At 40.0% G+C, this 21,617-nt stretch overlaps 1 protein-coding gene across 2 annotated transcripts in view; it reads right to left on the reverse strand.

Annotated features, from left to right (window-relative positions):
- The window catches only part of dachs (unconventional myosin-IXb-like dachs), a 235,793-nt gene that overhangs the window by 17,152 nt on the left and 197,024 nt on the right, over positions 1–21,617 (reverse strand). For both annotated transcript variants that reach the window (XM_033475818.2, XM_033475819.2), the window contains 4 exons: positions 17,979–18,265; positions 2,678–2,849; positions 2,405–2,577; positions 1,181–1,340 (listed from right to left, as the gene is read on the reverse strand). In XM_033475818.2, coding sequence (XP_033331709.1) covers positions 1,181–1,340; positions 2,405–2,577; positions 2,678–2,849; positions 17,979–18,265 — 792 coding nt within the window. The remainder of the gene's footprint in view (positions 1–1,180; positions 1,341–2,404; positions 2,578–2,677; positions 2,850–17,978; positions 18,266–21,617) is intronic.

Consider the following 21,617-nt stretch of genomic DNA (forward strand, 5'->3'; position numbering starts at 1 on the left):
GCTAATGCTAATGCTAATGCTAATGCTAATACTAATACTAATACTAATATACTAATACTAATACTAATACTAATACTAATACTAATACTAATACTAATACTAATACTAATACTAATACTAATACTAATACTAATACTAATACTAATACTAATACTAATACTAATACTAATACTAATACTAATACTAATACTAATACTAATACTAATACTAATACTAATACTAATACTAATACTAATACTAATACTAATACTAATACTAATACTAATACTAATACTAATACTAATACTAATACTAATACTAATACTAATACTAATACTAATACTAATACTAATCGTGTAAAATTCATAGATAAAGACACAAAATCTTTCGTTTATTAATTCTTATAAAATAGTAGCTTAAGAAACCTAGATTGAGAAAATAATGTGAAAATGTAACGCAAAACTATTGTATATATTACACTACATGTAACCCTGCAAATGTTATCTCACAAGTGCTCGCTAATTGCTATTAATCAGATGCGACATTAAATAAAATAAATTAAAAGAAAATTCTTATAAAATTTCACAACAGTATTATGAATTCTATCTCGCTTCAACTTTTGATATATTATAATAAAAAGAAATATACATATACATACATATATATATATATTTTATTACACTGCTGTACAATTTTGTAAGAATCAATAAATACAAGATTTTGTGTTTCTATTTCTGTATAATACACGATTACCTTACAGTATTAATAATTTAGCGTGACATATATTGGCACGTATCGGTGAAAATGTCAGAGAAAGCTTAGGAGCGCAAAGGGTTAAGGTGTATCCGACACGTTATTTCCAACTCGGCAAAAGTATGACGAATAAGAACGTTTAAATTTAAATTAAGAAATTCTTGAGTGACTCCTGTTTCTTGCAACAGTTGCAGACAATTTCTATCTCGCACAATGCTACGAAGTATCTAATAATAACTCAATAAATCTAATAATTTCCTACGATTAACATCAAATATGAATGCAAAAGAGACGATCCTCGGCACCCTAAGAATTTTCCGAATAAACTACGCTACCAGAACGTCCAAGGAAAACCTCGTCAACAGAGCCGATTCCATATGAAACATGATCGTCTAAAGTGCCTTCAAGATCGTATCCGGCAAAGCTAACGAGTTCGTCGGCTTCTTACCACGTTCCTCGTTCGACAGGCCGGCCAGCATCTGATAGAAAATATGATAGTTCTTCTCGTCGGGCAGAGGCCTGATGACCCTCGTCTGGTCTAGAAAGTAGCAATGGATCTTCGTTCTGTACAAAGCGCCGTCCGTCACCTGGACCTCGATGAAGTGACCCTGAGGAGAACGCGCGTCATCATCACCCGGTCCTTCGTCGATCTTAACCCATTCGCATCGTAAGCGTATATATACGCTCAATTTTCCTGGTCACTATCGCCGGAGCGTATACAGGGTGTCCCAAAAATGTCTCGCAATCCGAAAGCGGCGAGTTCCTCAGGTCATTTGAAGCAACTTTTTTCTTTACAAAAATTTTCTCCGAGACACCATTAGCGAGTTATTAACGAAAAACAGTGACCAATGAGAGGCGAGCTCGGCTGGCGCGAGGCGACCGAGCCAATGAGCGGAACTGGGCTTCGCGCGCTCGTTGGCTCAACCGCCTCGCGTCAGCAGAGCTCGCTTCTTATTGGTTGGCGTTTTTCATTAATAACTCGTAAACGAAGCCGCGGTTTGCATTTTCGCTGAGGAAAAAGTTACTTCAAATAACCTAAGGAATCCACCATTTCCGGATTGCGAGACATTTTTGGGACACCCTGTATATACGCGGCTGCGTTCGGTATTGAATCGAAATATTTAATTAACAAAATAACACACTCCCTAACAGTATAAGATCGCAGAGACAAGCACCGATACCGATAACTGTCGCACCGCTTGGATGCAACGATGATCTGTTATTTCGCTTCTCTTTGTTATCTCTGCAATCACTATCGCCGGCGCTGTGCACATACTGAAATTTGTTAGTCGCTAAAACTTATTCGTAACCTTAAAAATAGAAACGGATGGAATTCTGGAATCTGAAAGCAGTTTTTCTGATTGTAGCGCAGACAAAAATTATGCCGCTAAAAAAGAAGACGAATTAGAGAAATAAGATCCGATAGCGATGATAGTGATAGCGATCGTGGAGTGCCTGTATGCATCCCACATTTCAAATATTACCACACCGAACAAAATTTCTAAGAGATAATACTGAAAAATGATTTTCTTTTTACTTTTATACAATTCTACACCTAAATATAAAATAAACATTATTCGGTGATATAGGCCTTTTTTCATATTTCCATGTGATGCAAATGGGTTAAAGAGCGAAAAGGCGAGATCGCCGGCCATCAAATCGTTTCACATACTATCCTAGAGCTCTCCGAGTTGGTGGCGGTCTTCGCCGAGCCCAGGGACCTGAGCACGGTGAAGGCGGCGGCCAAGTGTTTGAAGGCGTCGGTCTCGGGACCACCCCCGGCAACGTCGAACAGCTGCCTCAGCAACAGCATGGAGGCATAGGTTTTCCCCGAGCCGCTCGTCCCTGAACAAAACAACCGGAATACAATCATCCGCGTCTCCGCGGGACTCCATTAGAACGCTAAATGAGCGAGCTCGCGAGCGCGCGCGCGCGCGGATCTTACCGGAAAGAATGATCGCTTGCGGATAGCCGGTCTCCGACTGCTGGCGCACAGCCTCCTGGACGACTTTGTTCAGCTGGGGCGCCAGTGGTACGGCCCTGGTGCTCGTTAAGGTCAATGGATTCCCGACGTCCGTATAAGGATTGATACAGACCAGAATGGGGCCCACGTTCGTCTGAAATGCGTTCCCATTATCCACTCTCTCTCTCTCTCTGTCTCTCTCTCTCTCTCTCTCTCTCTCTCTCTCTCTCTCTCTCGCGATTATCAATTTCGCGCTCCGCTCCCAGTCGTCTCTCGCTGGCCGATGAAGACGTACCAATCCGATCAAATTGCTACACCTTTCGTGTACACCGTTTTTCAATGCTTAGACGGAGTCGCGCACCTGCCGGCACCCGGCAACGAGCCGTTTTCATGCTGTTCCCGCGATTGTCTCGCACGATTTCCCGCGATTTACCTCAGCCGCTTTTTACCCGCGCATCTACTTTCGCCGCGCTCGACATTGTTCGATAGCGTTTATGCTTTTTCGTTTGCCCGATCTTTTTCACGCTGGAATTACCGAATCGGTCGAAACGACTGGTCTGGACGATCTTTTATGTAACGATTCTTGGTGTCGTAAATGTGATTCTACGAATTGGATAAACCTTTTTGGTCGACGATATGTCATAACAGAAAGCGAAGTTTAAATAAATCTTGTCGTTGTTACGAATCGATAAAAACTTAGTTGCATTTAGAGCTCGATAGTTCCAGATAAGCTTTTTTAGTCGACGATATGTCATAACAGAAACCGAAGTTTAAATGCGAAGTTTAAACAAATCTTGTCGTTGTTACGAATCGATAAAAATTTAGTTGCATTTAGAGCTCGAAAGTTCCAGATAAGCTTTTTTAGTCGACGATATATTATAACAGAAACCGAAGTTTAAATGCGAAGTTTAAACAAATCTTGTCGTTGTTACAAATCGATAAAAATTTAGTTGCATTTAGAGTTTGATAGTTCCAGATAAGCTTTTTTAGTCGACGATATATTATAACAGAAACCGAAGTTTAAATAAATCTTGTCGTTGTTACGAATCGATAAAAAATTATTTGCATTTAGAGTTGCAGTTTAGTTGCAGCGTTAATTGGCGAATAAAACGTTTCTTAAGCTCCAGAATGTGCGAAAGTATTTATGACAATGAGAACCCGCATAAAAATCTGCAACACATTCGATGAAAATGTATTTTTTTACGATTGACTCCACGTGCCTGTATAAATATTGCCGATCATTTGCAACCGTGACTCCAAGAATAAAATAAGACAAATTGTTCTAATCTTAGAAGTAATGTAAAATATTCAAGATTAAATACTCTAATGAACAAATCGTAATACAATTATGCGAATCTTTATTCAAAATAAAATTTATCTCTTACTAAATACATAAAAAATTATGAGTAAATAATGTAATAATATAGTTATGTAAAATACTCAAGATCGAATACTCTGATGAACAAAACGTAGCACAATTATCGCTGGAATGCGAATCTTTATGCGAAATAAAATTTATTTTTTACTAAATACATAAAAGATTACGAGCTTCATTTTTAGAAGGTTATTTTATAGGGTTATTTATGTATAATTTAACCTCATTTTTTCCCAGATTACATTTATAAAAAGTAATCTCGTTTTTTACGAGTTTAAATTTATAAAACACCGCAGTATTTGGGGCGCCCGCGGTAATACCCGCACTTATCCTACCATTATACGCAACGTAGGAGCAACAAATGCCGGCGAGGAATGCCGTTAGTCAACTATCCGAGCCGATTCGATTTCGGCGTCGGCGGATACCGTGGAAAGTGTTCGGAGACTATTTAGTCCTGGTATCGTTGTTATCGCGTTAACGGCGGCAAGTCGATAGACGCGTTCCTCCGAACGGATGCCGGGGATCGTCTCGCGGGGTAAACACGATCCTTTGAGTTCGGGAACGGGACCGCGGTATGTTACATTATTACAAGCTAGTCGACGGGCGTGTGCCCCTCTTTGAAGTATAAGCTGGAGAATATCAATTAGCCCGGCTCTTATTCGGAATACAAATTAGTTCGCTCCGAGAGCCAATTACCTCGACGTTAACAGCACTTAAAAACTCGCCTGAGTGAGAGAGCCCGGCGTTCGTTGGCCGATTAGGCGGGATCCGACTTATCGGAATTGATTCGCTCGGAAATTAAAGTCGCGTAAACACGAGCGCGCGCGCGCCTTCCACGTACAGTAATGTCTCTCTAATTGACGCCCGGATTGCGCACAAAAATGGACAATTTGGGAAGAGGAGATACGATTTTTCGAGCCTTGCGGTTTATTTTTATAGTTATAAATTGTCCACAATTATAAAAACACGAGCCGCAAGGCTCGAATAATCGTATCTCCTCTTCCGAAATTGTCCATTTTAGTGGACAATCTGAGCGTCAGTAAGGGAGACATTACTGTGCAGCGATCCGCCGATCCGTCGATACCGAATTTCGATTTATGCCATTCGTTACGGATTTATATATCTGCGAACCGACCGTCACGAGCTCGAAGAATTGAATACGATTTAATGGACGCCGTAATTGCTTCGGGGAAATAGCGCGAAGCGGAGAGGAGCCGCGCGCGCGCGCTCTCTCTCTCGGATAATATCTCGCGCAAATGAAGCGACCGATCAGGTTGCGTAGATCCTTGCGCAAGCTTCTATTTTGATCGATCGTTTCTGAAGGATTTCAGACGGGAACGGGTTTGCTTCGACAACGGGAGACAATCGTTTACCGCGACAATTAAGTGAAAGCCGTCGGGTAATCTCTGTCATAAGTCGCGTAAACGACGGTCGATGTTTACGTAAACACGTATCTTCGTAGATCCGCGTCACGATTAGACTGCCGATCTTTATGGAGAATACAAATTTTCTACACATCGATTGCGAGATGAAAGAGCCGAGCGTAATTTGATTCCTTTCTTTGATCGTTTTAACCCTTTGCACTCGAAGCCATTTCAACTGTGAATCTAAAATAATTTTCTTGATTTATGGTATTTCCATTTTACATTGAAAAGCGCATTTTATGCATATACAATTGATTTTCTTGTGACTCGTACAATAGTTACAGTTTTAACAATTTTATAAATCTAAACTATGGTAATATAAAAATTATCTTGAAACGTGGTATAACAATTTTAGTGGTGCCTCAGATTCACCGCTCGAGTGCAAAGGGTTAACAGTGGAACAAACGATTTAACTCTCGGCTGATGCAATGATTTTTCACAAAAATGATCGATGCACAGTAAATTCTCCCTAAACCAGTAATTTCTGCCTAATTCGCGGTCAGACGCGCACAGAAATGGACAATTTCGGAAGAAGAGATACGATTATTTGCGCCTTGCGTCTCGTTTGTATAATTGTTGACAATCGACGATTCCTTCAAAGCGGCGATTAATCTGAAAGTGGCGGATTCCTCAGGTCATTTGAAGCAACTTTTTCCTTTACAAAAACGTTCTCCGAGGCACCGTTAACGAGTTATTAACGAAAAACAGTGACCAATGAGAGGCGAGCTCGACTGGCGCGAGGCGACCGAGCCAGAGAGCGAAACTGGGCTTCGCGCGCTGGTTGGCTGAGCCGCCTCGCGTCAACCGTACTCGATTCTTATTGGTCACTGTTTTTCGTTAATAACTCGTTAACGGTGCCTCGGAGAAAATTTTTGTAAAGGAAGTAGCTGCTTCAAATTATCCGAGGAACCCGAGATTGTGGGACATTTTTGACACTTTTGACATTTTTGACATTTTTGGGACACCCTGTAGATCGGCGTTGATCCGGGGATAAACGATCCTTCGCCGGGATCATCGAGCCGATGGATGAGTTCGCGGGATCCCGGAGCCGCGGGTTCCTCGAATAATAATCCCGGGAGTAGAACAAAAGGAAGCCACGCGGAGCGTCGCGCCGTGCCTCGGAGAGACTTAGAAATCGAGATCGGGACAGTTAGGGCGGAGAAGGTACGCCGAGAAGGTGGGGGAGGTGGCCGACGAGGGGGACAGAGACGAAGGAGACAAAGAGCTCAGGGTGGTGCAACAGGCTACGGAGCGGCGAGGCTTTGGCGGGCCTTGGTACCTATTAGAAGCCCACCTAGAGAAAGCAACACGCCGGAGGACGAACAAAAAGGTGAAAAACGGCCGAACGGCCACGGGGAGGGAGAGAACCGGTCCCGCGACGGGCCTCGGTGCCTAGCGATGGGACCAGGAGACTCTCCGGTAAGAGCTTGCGAGCAACTGGGTCGCCTCGGGGCCCTGCGCGTTCGCCTTTCCACGCTGCGACCTCTCCACGAACCGATCTCTGGGCATTATAGTAAATTCTCCCTAATTCGCGCACGTATTGTGCACGGAAATGGACAATTTAGGAAGAGGAGATACGATTGTTCGAGCCTTGCGGTTTGTTTTTATAGTTGTTGACAATCGGTAACTGTAATAATCGTATTATAATGATCGTATAATAATCGTATTATAATCGTATAATAATCGTATCTTTTCTTTTCAAATTATTCACTTTTGTATACAATCTGAGAGCCAATTAGGGAGAATTTACTGTATATCGCGCCGGAAACGGCTGTATTCGTTCTCGAGCTTCGCAGCGACGCAGCGTTGCGCTAACTCAATTACGTTCTAATTCAATGTCGCAGTTTAATTACATTGTATTTCAATTACGCAGTAACTCGCGCGACTAGGCTGTGATTCGATTACGTGATTCAGATCTTCCAATACATTCAATTGCTAATTATTTCAATTACGAGTGCAAGTCAAATACAATGCGATTGGAATACAATGCAATTGGAATGGAATGTAATTGGAATACAATGTAATTGAAATGCAACGCAATTGAAGATACAATGTAATTGAAATTACCACGTAATTGAAATGCAACGCAATTAAAAATGCAATGTTATTGAAATGACCACGTAATTGAAGATACAATGTAATTGAAATTACCACGTAATTGAAATACAACGCAATTGAGGATACAATGTAATTGAAATTACAACGTAATTCAAATACAACACAATTGAAGATACAATGTAATTGAAATGACCACGTAATTGAAAATACAATCTAATTTAAATTACCACGTAATTGAAATGCAACACAATTAAAAATGCAATGTTATTGAAATGACCACGTAATTGAAGATACAATGTAATTGAAATTACCACGTAATTGAAATACAACGCAATTGAGGATACAATGTAATTGAAATTACAACGTAATTCAAATACAACACAATTGAAGATACAATGTAATTGAAATGACCACGTAATTGAAGATACAATCTAATTTAAATTACCACGTAATTGAAATGCAACACAATTAAAAATGCAATGTTATTGAAATGACCACGTAATTGAAGATACAATGTAATTGAAACACAACGCAATTGAAGATACAATGTAATTGAAATTACCACGTAATTGAAATACAGTTCCTGAAATTACAGAACCAGAACATTGAAGAAGCGAGATACATTTTCATGTTCTTCTTTTTGGTATACTCATGTCTTGTCTCCTCCGCGTACTTTCCTCTCTCATCACCGATTAATTTATAACTTTTTCAATTCACAATCTTAATTCAATTACATACATCGTAATTAAATTTCAACCGAATCGTAATTCGTAATTAATGCCCTATCGAACTCGAATTGGCACGTTTCAACGAACGCAAAGTTTCCGGGCGTTTGATTTCCGACAAATTGAACACAATTTCTTCCTAACCTCCGCCGGCAAGATCCTCGTAGAAGTACGATCTACAAAAATCTTGAACAGCTCCGCGATTAAAAACATTTGTTCTGCAGAATTTCTCCGAGAACTTCGCCCATCTTCCCACCGAAATTCGGAGCCTCGAATGAGAGGTGTGCTCTCGGTAGCAACAACGTTTGCAGAGCAATCTTCAGGGATCATCTCGAAGCCATCGCTACTTGCAGCCACCTAACTCGTCAGAGAAAAAAAAACAAGAACAGAGAGAGAGAGAGAGACAGAGAGCGAAAGAAAGAGAGAGAGAGACAGAGAGCGAAAGAAAGAAAGAGAGAGAGAGACAGAGAGCGAAAGAAAGAAAGAGAGAGAGAGACAGAGAGCGAAAGAAAGAAAGAGAGAGAGAGACAGAGAGCGAAAGAAAGAAAGAGAGAGAGAGAGAGACAGAGAGCGAAAGAAAGAAAGAGAGAGAGAGAAGAGAGGGGAATAGGTCAGAACGAAAAGAAATACAAGAGAGGAGAACAGAGAGGAGAAACAGAAGAAGAAGAAGAAGAAGGCGAAAGAAAGGGGGATAAAGTTGACGGCGGAAAAACCCGGGGACAGAGGATCGAGAACATGATCTACGCGCTCGGCCGTATCTAAAGATCGGACCGGGATCGTACTTCTATACCCGGAAGGTGGTCGTAACTCGATCGAGAAAGTGCGAGAGTCCAATTAAACCGGGAATTACGATTTCTCGTATGAATCTCTCGGCAGCCCACGCTTAATCGTCCCGCGGGGCTGAATAATAAAGCGATCGGATCTAATCGATATCTCCCGGAGACACTCTCTTTCGCCCAGCACACTCGCCGTTTCTTTTTTCTCTCTTTCCCGCACCTCATTAACACTCGTTCTGCTACTGGAGCACCGGAACTATTACAGCTAACACGGTCTTCGCGTTATTTTATCGAAAGTGATCCCTCGGATTTCATTCGTAACGTGTGCTCGATAAACTTGTTAACCAGTTAGCTGCGTTTGACGAGTATACTCGTCGCGGATATACTCGTCTAGTATACTCGTGTCTCTCTGTAATGCTTTATTTTTGTCGAGGAAAAGTTCCTTCGTACGATTTCTTTTATAGTAAAAATAATTTAAAAGTGCCACCGATATCGAAAGTTCCAGACACGCCATAAACCGGATGATTCTTCATAATAAAATGATTCATAACAAAAATAGAATGAACATGTTACATAAATATCAAAAATTTCGAGAACAAGTTCCTTCGTCGATCGCACGATTTTTTCTATAGCAAAAATAATTTAAAAATGCCACCGATATCGAAAGTTCCAGAAAATTCCAGTTGCCATAAAACGGATGATTCCTCATAGTAAAAATAGAATGAACATGTTACATAAATATCAAAAATTTCGAGAACAAGTTCCTTCGTCGATCGCACGATTTTTTTTATAGTAAAAATAATTTAAAAAATGCCACCGATATCGAGAGTTCCAAAAAATTCCAGTTGCCATGAACCGGATGATTCCTCATAGTAAGAATAGAATGAACATGTTACATAAATATCAAGAATTTCGAGAAAAAGTACCTTCGTCGATCGCACGATTTTTTTTATAGTAAAAATAATTTAAAAATGCCACCGATATCGAAAGTTCCAGATAATTCCAGTTGCCATAAAACGGATGATTCCTCATAGTAAAAGTAGAATGAACATGTTACATAAATATCAAAAATTTCGAAAAAAAGTACCTTCGTCGATCGCACGATATTTTTTATAGCAAAAATAATTTAAAAATGCCACCGATATCGAAAGATTCAGAAAATTCCAGTTGCCATAAACTGGATGATTCTTCATAGTAAAAGTAGAATGAACATGTTACATAAATATCAAAAATTTCGAAAAAAAGTACCTTCGTCGATCGCACGATTTTTTTTATAGTAAAAATAATTTAAAAAATGCCACCGATATCGAGAGTTCCAAAAAATTCCAGTTGCCATAAAACGGATGATTCCTCATAGTAAAAGTAGAATGAACATGTTACATAAATATCAAAAATTTCGAGAAAAAGTACCTTCGTCGATCGCACGATTTTTTTTATAGTAAAAATAATTTAAAAGTGCCACCGATATCAAAAGTTCCAGACACGCCATAAACCGGATAATTCCTCATAGTAAAAATAGAATGAACATGTTACATAAGTATCAAAAATTCCACGCCTACTATTCGCGTCGAAAATTTCACACGCGTGCTGTAAATCGGATGATATTTTTATAGCGAAACTAGAATAAACCTGTTATCAATCATTAAAATTTCGCGCGTGTTATAAATCGGATGATTTTCCCTCGGTGAAACTAAAAGAAACGTTCCATCCGAAAATTTCACGCATGCTATAAATCGGACGATGTCTCGTATTAATATTAATAGATGGTTTTTATGCACATTTATAATAAAACTCGGCGAACGAAATGCAAAAGTGTGCAAGCGTTCGAAAAGTTTCGAAATACTGCTGCATTACCGTCGGCCTATCAAATTGATTAAGTAAAGAAATTCGCGTCTACGCAGCTCCAGCACATTGTAATTAATACAAACAGTTTTTATTTCGCGTAAAAATCCGCGCGGGTAGATCGAATTTTCGTTTCGCGTGCGCTGCAAAATGCAATACGCGTTCGAAGGTGAAAAAAAAATCTGGAACAATGATAACAAAAAAAAGCACTTTACGTTTCGGTTAATAAGTTTTTCAAAACGTCGAAGCCGCGACGAATGTTTTCTACGCTTTTTCACGTTTCGAGCGCGCGGTGCTTGCCGGTTAACAAGTCGGTTTAATGAATTTTTCTACGGCGAAAAGTAATTTCAATCGGGGGCCCGACGACTCGTCCCGAGTAACATAATCATTTCTTTTGGGATTGCTGTTCAAAAGGAAATTATTAAGCTTCTTTTTGACACGGCGGCGCAGTCATTAAAAAGCCTATTAACCCTTCGTGTCCTGAAAGAACAGCGCCGCTAAAGAACCGCTTTCATTAAAATGCTGCCGCGCACCAAATGCGACCAGATTTTTCGTCGCGGCGACTGCACCGCCGCCGCCGCGCCGTCGCTCCGCACATCTCTGTCCAAACGATTCTAAAAAAGAAATCTTTACGCTTATCGCGCCCGGATAAGGCTGCAATTATGTAAGAACGAGTTCATCCGGCTCGTGCGAAATTAACAGGCCGCGTGAACAACGCTTCAACATTTTTCTGCGGTTTTTAACCCTTTAACGGTCCAATGCCGCCATACACGCGGCGGAAATCAATAAAATCGTAAAATCTGGCAGGAAACATTGGAGAAGAATAGGCATGATTGTTTCGATGATTGTCCCGAAAATGTCTCGCAATCCGGAAATGGGAGGTTCCTGAGGTCATTTGAAGCAACTTTTTCTTTTGCGAAAATGTTCTCCGACGCTTCGTTTACGAGTTATTAACGAAAAACACTGGCCAATAAGAGGCGAGCTCGGCTGGCGCGCGGCGGCCCAACCAACGAGTGCGCGGAGCCCAGTTCCGCTCATTGTCTCGACCGTCTCGCGGCAAATGATCTCGCCTCTGATTGGTCACTGTTTTTCGTTAATAACTCGTAAACGAAGCCGCGGATTGCATTTTCGCTAAGGAAAAAGTTGCTTCAAATCATCTCAGGATTCCCCTAAGGTTTCCCCAAACGATGCAAAATTCCGGTAATAGTAATTCCACTATTAACATAATTTATACTAACATAATTCTCAACTGTTTTTTATCCAAGGATCTGTATTATCCTATAATCATTCTTCTTGCTTTCGACGCCTCGAATCCCAAGCTAAAAAGAAAGGGGAATCTCAAGTGAAAAATTTACGAAGTAAGATTTTGCGGATAACTATGCTTTATGAACGACTATGATCCAGTTCGCGATACTCGTAGCTCGCTGAACGATTCTTTCCTTCCTCATTTCGTTTTATACAGAGTTCACTTCAGATTGATCTACAATCTAGCATTCAAACGATACAAAATTCCGGTAATAGTAATTCCACTACTAACATGATTTATACTAACATAATTCTCAACTGTTTTTTATACAATGATCTGTATCATTCTATAATCATTCTTCTTGCTTTCGGTGCCTCGAATCTCAAGAAAAAAGAAAGGAGAATCTCAAGGGAAAAATTTACGAAGTAAGATTTTGCGGATAACTATGCTTTACGAACGACTATGATCCAGTTCGCGATACTCGTAGCTCGCCGAACGATTCCTCGTCGCTGCGATCGCGGTCGAACTTCAGATTCGCCATCCCCGAATCGTCTGGGAAGCGTCTGATGAAGTTCTCCCCGGGTGCCCGTAACCGGAGAAAAAAAGGGGCACGCGTTAAGGAATGCCGGGGAGAAATTAAAACGCGGGGCACGATAATGGAATGCGAGCGTGCCAGCTGCGCGTGCTGCGACGTCGGGCCAAGCGGAGCCGAGCGGAGCTTGCGAGCCGAGCCGAGGCGAGCCGGCCCTGAGACAGGGTGAATTCTTAATGGGGCAGAGCCGGGGAAGAAGATATCGTCGGTACAACGAGTCGGAGAACGGCCCCGGATTTGCCTTAATTTGGACGCCTATGAAACGCTCGTTTATAGGGTTTAACTAACCCTTTCAAGGAACTGCGAAAAACCAAGATTTTTGGCAGATGATTTATGTTCTTTCACTGTTGCAATTTAGTCCGCGAATTTTTATACATACGATACTGAGAGACATTTGAAGAAAAAAATGTGACTTGGAGATATTCTATTATTTCATAGCAAATGGTATTATTATCGCATATATATATATATATATATATATTGTAATATGAATATAAATATAATTTATATTAAAGCATAAAATTCCCAATAAAAATCTGCCTTATACAATTTTAAACATATGTCAGCGTTATATGCAACGCTGACATATGTTTAAAATTGTATAAGGCAGATTTTTATTGGGAATTTTATGCTTTAATATAAATTATATTTATATTCATATTACAATTGTAATATTTTTATTAAGGCAATTTATTATCGGGAAAATAAAACTTTAAATATTCTTTTTCTTCGCACTTCATTATTTAGACATATCTCAGTATTGAATTAGGGCAAGGTGAGAGATCAATTTACGGGACATGGACAGAAATTTGTTTCGTCGTTAGAAGATAAATTATATTTATATTTATATTATAATTTTAATATTTTTATTAAGGCAATTTATATTATTAGGAAAATAAAACTTCAAATATTCTTTTTCTTCGCACTTCAATATTTAGACATATCTTGGTATTGAATTAGGGCAAAGTGATAGATCAATTTTACAGGACATGAACAGAAATTTGTTTCATCGTTAGAGGATTCCAAAAATATCATTTTCTTCCAATATTTTCATATCGCACGTGTTTTGTATATTGCGCATGTTTCCCTATGCTAGTCCTACGCCTATGTAATTTATTGTTACGTCGACACATATCTGTGTTACGTCTGCATACAAAATACTGCGATTTCTGTTAGAACGTTAAAGTAAAAGTTGCCGTGCAATACAGTAATGTCTCCCTTACTGACGCTCAAATTGTCCACAAAAATGGACAATTTGGGAAGAGGGAGATACGATTGTTCGAGCCTTGCGGCTCGTGTTTTTATAATTGTGGACAACTTATAACTATAAGAATAAACCGCAAGGCTCGAATAATCGTATCTTCTCTTCCCAAATTGTCCATTTTTGTGCACATTACTGTACAGTAATGTCTCTCTAATTGACGCCCAGATTGACCACAGAAATGGACAATTTGGGAAGAGGGAGATACGATTGTTCGAGCCTTGCGGCTCGTGTTTTTATAATTCTGGACAATTTATAACTATAAAAATAAACCACAAGGCTCGAATAATCGTATCTTCTCTTCCCAAATTGTCCATTTTTGTGCACATTACTGTACAGTAATGTCTCTCTAATTGACGCCCAGATTGGCCACAAAAATGGACAATTTGGGAAGAGGGAGATACGATTGTTCGAGCCTTGCAACTCGTTTTTATAGTTGTTGACAATCGATAACCATAAAAAACGAGCGACAAGGCTCGAACAATCGTATCTCCTCTTCCCAAAAAATTGTCCACTTTCGTGGACAAGCTAAGCGTCAATTAGGGAGACATTATACTGTAGATACAAATCTCCTTTCTCGTTCAGATAATTGTTAACGACGAAGGGGTTGAAGAAGCAATCGCTAGAATTCGAACAGCTTCATCGGCTCGCGTTGAAATTGCGAAGCTTTCCTGGCTCGAAACCGCGGCGGCGGCGGCGGATGCGTCGACGGAGCAGCGACATGCATTTCCGCGAAACGAGTCGGAAAAATGGCGGAGAAATCGCGCGGATCGCTGCGGAAACTCTTTTATTGATAGACGCCGAGGTCCGAAACACTCGCGTACGAGCAATTAGAGCACGAGGTATCGAGAGTAGACGGCCCGGAATCAGCGTCGGGGACCGGGAAACGCGCTCCGAGGCACCGCCGGGACGATTTGCCAACGAAATTCGAAGCCGGGGTGCTCTATCTCTCTCTCTCTCTCTCTCTCTCTCTCTCTCTCTCTCTCTCCTCGAGGAAATCGCGGCGCGCATCAATCACTCGGCGCGGAGCGCCGCTTCGCCTCGATAGCGGAGCGACGCGGAGCGTGTAGCCGGGGCTCGCGGACACGATAAGTTCGCGGGCCTTCTAATTGAGATGAATGCTCCGATTCGCCACGGGCCGGACCAATCGAGATCCCCCGGCCCCGATACATCCCCCTCCCCGCCGCCGCCGCAACCGTTTAGCGAACACTCCTCCGCACCCGATAAATTACTCTGTCTCGACGTGCCGCGGATTTTTTCCCGGGTTGTGAGAGCCGTCGAACGATTCCTGGAAACGCTGTTGCATCTCGATCGGCGATCTTCCGCTTTGCCAACCGTTCCAAGAAATCCCGGTCGCTCGAAATGCGTCCTCTGAACGTATCGGAGATCGCGAGATTTCGTCGGAGCTTTTTTCAGAAACGTATAAACGCTACAAGCGCGACAGTTTTCAAGAGATAAAAATATATATAAGAGATAAATATACATATATATAATATATATTTCACAATTATAATATAATATTTTATAATTAAAATATAACATTTTATATTTATAATATATTATTATTATAATTATAGTATAATATTTTATATCTATAATATATTATTATTATTATTATTATAGTATAATATTTTATATTTATAATATATTATTATTATAATTATAGTATAATATTTTATATCTATAATATATTATTATTGTTATTATTATAGTATAATATTTTATATTTATAGTATATTATTACTATAATTATAATATAATATTTTATATTTATAATATATTATTATTATTATTATAGTATAATATTTTATATCTATAATATATTATTATTATTATTATAGTATGATATTTTATATTTAAAATATATTATTATTATAATTATAATATACTATATATATATAATATATAATATAATATTTTGTTTGAATTTGTTTGAATTTTAATTCTCTGATACTGCGACAAAATTATACCGCTAAGCAGACCGACAGAAGAATTATATTTCCGTTTTGTGTGCCCAAAGAACCGCGTTCTATTATTCAGCGCAACGTTTGGCGGCTATTTTCTTCCCTTGTTTTGTTTTCTTTTTTTTATGCGACGAACACAATTATTTCGATGGAATTGGTAATTCCAGCATGAAATCATTTCATACGGTTTACTTATTACAATTTTTATTTGCAATTTCGCGTTGCGCCGTTAAACGAGCCGAGCTCCGCTTTTTGCAGTATTTAATATGCAAATAAAATAAAGCAAAATAAATGAAATCCGGCGGATATAAACGCGGCGGGAAGTGCAGCGAGCGCAATATCGTTTTACGCTGTATATTCCCTTGTAATTTTTATTAGTAGTTGCATGCGCAGCCTTAACTTCGTGAAGCTCTGTATTAATACATATTTAAAACGTTTTACAGAGGGGTCAGAGTTCTCTTCGTACGAACGTGTAGCACGTTCCGCGATCGCATCGTCGTGTCCTCTCCAAAATACGCGATTATTCGTCATCGGTGAACGAGAGATACGCTGTTAAAATACACAGTGTCCCAAAAATGTCTCGTAATCCGAAAGTGGCGGGTTCCTCAGGTCATTCGAAGCAACTTTTTCCTTTACAAAAATGTTCTCCGAGGCACCGTTAACGAGTTATTACCGAAAAACAGTGACCAATGAGAGGTGAGCTCGGCTGGCGCGAGGCGACCGAGCCAATGAGCGGAACTGGGCTTCGTGCGCTGGTTGGCTGGGCCGCCTCGCGTCAGCCGTACTCGATTCTTATTGGTCACTGTTTTTCGCTAATAACTCGTTAACGGTGCCTCGGAGAACATTTTTGTAAAGGAAGAAGTTGCTTCAAATGATCCGAGGAACCCGCCATTTCCGGATTGCGAGACATTTTTGGGACACCCTGTAGTCGGAACACTGGTCAGCAATCCTGTTCTACTTCGGCCCCGAATCATTGATGAACCAAACCTGCGTCGGGCGCATTAATAATTCACCGGCCGATTAAAAATTAACGACGAATCCCGACCATCCAAAACTATGCTCGAGCATGAACACTTTGGCCCGTCGAAAGTCGCCTAAACGCGTTAGGAATATGTACATACTCCGCAGAGTGCTCGGCAGCACTCGGCACGCTTCGTTTACCAAATACAAATTCTCCCTAATTGACCGTCAGCTTGGAAACGAAAATGGACAATTTGGGAAGATGAGGTACGATTGTACGAGTCTTGCGGCTCGTTTTTATATACGGTGTTCCGTAATTATGTTAGCACATGGGAAGAGGTGATTCCCGAGGTCATTCGAAGTAACTTTTTCCTTAGCGAAAATGCAATTATTAATGAAAAACAGTGACCAATGAGAGGCGATAAGTCCCAGATATTTCTAATTCATTTTTCGTTGATTTTTTAAATATATTTATACTACATCAATTTTCAGATGCACTGTCCAACTTGAATTAAATTATTAAAGTACAATATTATATATAATTTATATTCTTTCTTTTATTTTTCTATATTCTTTCTTTTTATATTATTATATTATTTCTTTTATTTAGTCTTTCTTTACAAAATCTAATGTTATTTACACTATCTTCAGTGTAAACTTAGCTTTGGTCGATTGTAAGCTAATTGTTTAAAATTACTACATAAATTCAACAGGCGGTTTATCCAGTTGATAAATAAAATTATTATTATTATTATCGTCGTCATCATTATTAAATTAATAATAATGATGAGATACTAATTCATACTCTAATTCATTTCTGAGATACTAATTTTTGAGTAGAATTTGCAGCAAACTAATGAAGCATTTAAATGATTTTATTCCATCAACATAATACCAAATGTTGCATCAATATTCTATTGTTTATAATTCTCTGTCGTACCATCGTGATTATCGTTAAAATAAAGTATCCCGGACAACCTCGGCAATTGGGACCGTCGCCCCGACGCCTGCGCAGGACCGTCGAAAATTCAATAAAAACGTGCGTATAGTAATCACTCACATGATACTGCTTCGCGCAGAACCGCGCCTGAAGACACTTGAGCACCGCGTCCTCCGTCAGGGGGCCAGGCAGGTGAATCAGGTCGTCCAAGGTCGTGGAGGTCGCGGGCCCCGATGAGGCCGTGGTCCCCTTCGGGAGACATCGATGCTGGCCCTGATTGTTCTTCGCGTTCTTCACGTCCGCGATGATGCTCGAGATCGGCGGCGATCGCAAACAGCCTAAGGCCGTCACGCAGGACACTATACTGTCGTCCGGGATCCCATTATGGCGTTTCGGGGGGTCCAAGTCTGCGAAAATCGCGTTCACGCTCCGGTCAGTTTGCCACGCACCTCGGCCGAGTCCGGAGTCTCGCGACGACAGAACGAAAAGAATCAGAATTTAAGGCGCAAATTGTTTGTACAAAAGACGGAATCGAAAGCGACGCTGGTAAAGCATGCTGCATTCACGTTCGTTCATGTCGGTCGTTACTTTGTTTCTTTTGTGCATCAGTTGTATCGACACGGATTCCGTCGTTCTCATTTTATATATTTATATAAAATGTTAATAATAATAAATATAACATAAAATGTTATTATAATATATAATATTATAATAACAATACATATAACATAAAATGTTATTGTAATGTATAATATTATAATAATAATAAATATAACATAAAATGTTATTATAATATATAATATTATAACAATAATACATATAACATAAAATGTTATTGTAATGTATAATATTATAATAATAATACATATAACATAAAATGTTATTGTAATATATAATATTGTAATAATAATAAATATAACATAAAATGTTATCATAATATATAATATTATAATAATAATACATATAACATAAAATGTTATTGTAATATATAATATTACAATAATAATAAATATAACATAAAATGTTATTGTAATGTATATTATAATAATAATAATACATATAACATAAAATGTTATTGTAATATATAATATTATAATAATAATAAATATAACATAAAATGTTATTATAATGTATATTATAATAATAATAATACATATAACATAAAATGTTATTGTAATATATATTATAATAATAATACATATAACATAAAATGTTATTGTAATATATAATATTACAATAATAATAAATATAACATAAAATGTTATTATAATATATAATATAATAATAATAATAATAATAATAATAATAATATATCTGCATAGTTTAATACAGCGTGAACAGACTACATGAAATTTATAACGGAACAATTATTGCAGAACTTATTCGGTTGTTGTTGCATTTATTATTATTATTAATTAACGTCTCGCGCAGTCATGGTATCATTGGACGCTTTATTTGGTGCGACAATATACGTATTTGCACGAATTGATTCTTCTAAATCGAACGAGAATTTGATTGTTCCGTCATCGAAATCTATGAATGTCGAGGAAATGCGAGATGCAAAAATTGTCAAGGTTAAATTAGAGAAATGATTAAAGACGAGGAGAGATTCTATCGAACGCGAGCGTGGCCGTGGATGAAATTACAGGGTTAAAAAACGAGATTGCCCGACGAACGACCTCGAATAAACCCTTGTCTCGATATTCGAACGCGAAGAAGTATTTCCCAAATATGTCCGGATCGGAGCGACGCTCGCGACGAAGACGGGCGTTCGTCGTCAAAGGAAAGCCAACGGCCAGCGTCGCCGAAATATCCGTGGCAGTAAAGCCACGGAACGAAAGGGAGAAAAAGGTAAACAGAGTGCCGACGCGACGCGGCGATAATGGGGAGGGACGAGCATATATCCGACGGTGCCGCGGTTAACTGTAACCCGCTTGTGATTTTCTCTGTTATTCTCTATCTCTCTCTTTCTCGCTCTCTTACTCTCCTCTCGCTCGCACTCTCTCGCATATTCTCTCTCGCTCTCTCTCTCGCTTTCTCTCTCTCTCGCCTTCTCCCTCTCTCGTTCTCTCTCTCGCTCTCGCTTTCTCACTTGTTCTCTCTCTCTCTCTCTCTCTCTCTCTCTCTCAGGCGTGTTCTCTCTCTCTCAGGCGCGTTCTCTCCCGCGCGCGCTTTCTCACTCTCTCTCTTTCTCGCGCGTTCTATCTCTCTCGCTTTCTCTTTCCCGCCTTCTCCCTCTCTCGCTCTCGCTTTCTCACTCGTTCTCTCTGTCTCTCGCGCTCTCTCTCCCGCTCCCTTTCTCTCTCGCTTTCTCACTCGTTCTCTCTCTCTCGCGCTCTCTCTCGCGCTCCCTTTCTCTCTCGCATACTGTCTCTCGCGCTCTTTTTCTCTCGCGCTCTGTCTCTCGCGCTCTCTCTCTCGCGCGCGCGCTCTTTCTCTCTAGCGCTCTCTCTCTCTCGCGTGCTCTGTCTCTTGCGCGCTGTCTCTCGCGCTCTCTCTCTCGCGCGCTCTCTTTCGCACGCTTTCTATCTCTCTCGCTTTCTCTCCCCCGCCTTCTCCCTCTCTCGCTCTCTCTCGCTCTCTCTCTCTCTCTCGCTTTCTCACTCATTCTCTCTCTCTCGTTCGCTTTCTTACTCTCTCTCGCTCTCTCTCTCTCTCTCTTTCAGGCACGCTTTATCTCTCTCTCTCCCTCTCTATCGTTCTTTCGTTCTCTTCCCCTCTTGTTCTCTCATTCTCTCTCTCTCTCTCTCTCTCTCCCTCTTTCGTTCCCTTTCCCTCTCGTTCTTGTCCTCACTCTCGTTCTCTCTCGTTCTCCCTATCTCCCTATTTTGCGGGGGCGAGCGACTCGATTAACCGGAAAGAATTCGAGATCAGACGGAGCGTACCGGTCGAGTAAACCGCTTTCGGCGGCCATCGCGCAAATATTTTCATTCTCGTGCCGCGCCGCGCACCGTGGAACAATAGCGCGGCAAACGCAGTGAAAAGTCGTTTCATAAAAACATGCTTATAGCAGAGGAAACTTTTACCGATTTAATTAGTAAATTGGTCGATCTGCCAAGTTAATTGGCCATATATGGGATATGTAACGTATTATGTCTGTTTTTTCTACCAATTGTCCATCCTGAACAGGACTACATTGGCTTCGAAGTAGCCAGTCTGAAAATGAATGAAACGAAAATCGTCGATTATAAGCGCTTCGTTCTTCGATGTTAAACGACAACCGATAGAAATATGTTTATCCTAGTCTCTACATACTTAAATTGTACCAAATTACACTTTGATGGCTCCGACAGAGTTTTCGAGTTACGCCTAATCGAATATGTTCAATTTTCAATTTATCTTTTGATTACGAATACAACGGAACACGGTGTTAATTTTGACCGCATTTTAAAGAATGAAAATTATACCTTCTCGTTAAAAAGAACTGCTGCCAGCCGTTACAGCGAAGGTCGCAGAAGTAAACAGTGGCTCCCGGCACGCGCGAGCGTAGCCTGAACGGATATCGGGTTACGCTCGCGGAGACGTTTTTTTTTCGAACGTATGGAATCACGCGTTGTTTACCAAATGTTATTTACTAATATTCCTAGTGTTACTTAACGCGTTCCGTGCCACGTTCACCGCCGTTGGTAGATGCTTGCGTGTTTATTTAACGCGCTGAAAAAATAGTTTGCAACAAATTTAGAACTGGAGAATTAATTTCTACCGCAAGAATGGGTCATAATAAGTTTGTTTCCTTGTTATATACAGGGCGTCCCAAAA

This window comes from Megalopta genalis, chromosome 2 (genome assembly GCF_051020955.1).
Source record: "Megalopta genalis isolate 19385.01 chromosome 2, iyMegGena1_principal, whole genome shotgun sequence".
Taxonomy (NCBI): domain Eukaryota; kingdom Metazoa; phylum Arthropoda; class Insecta; order Hymenoptera; family Halictidae; genus Megalopta; species Megalopta genalis.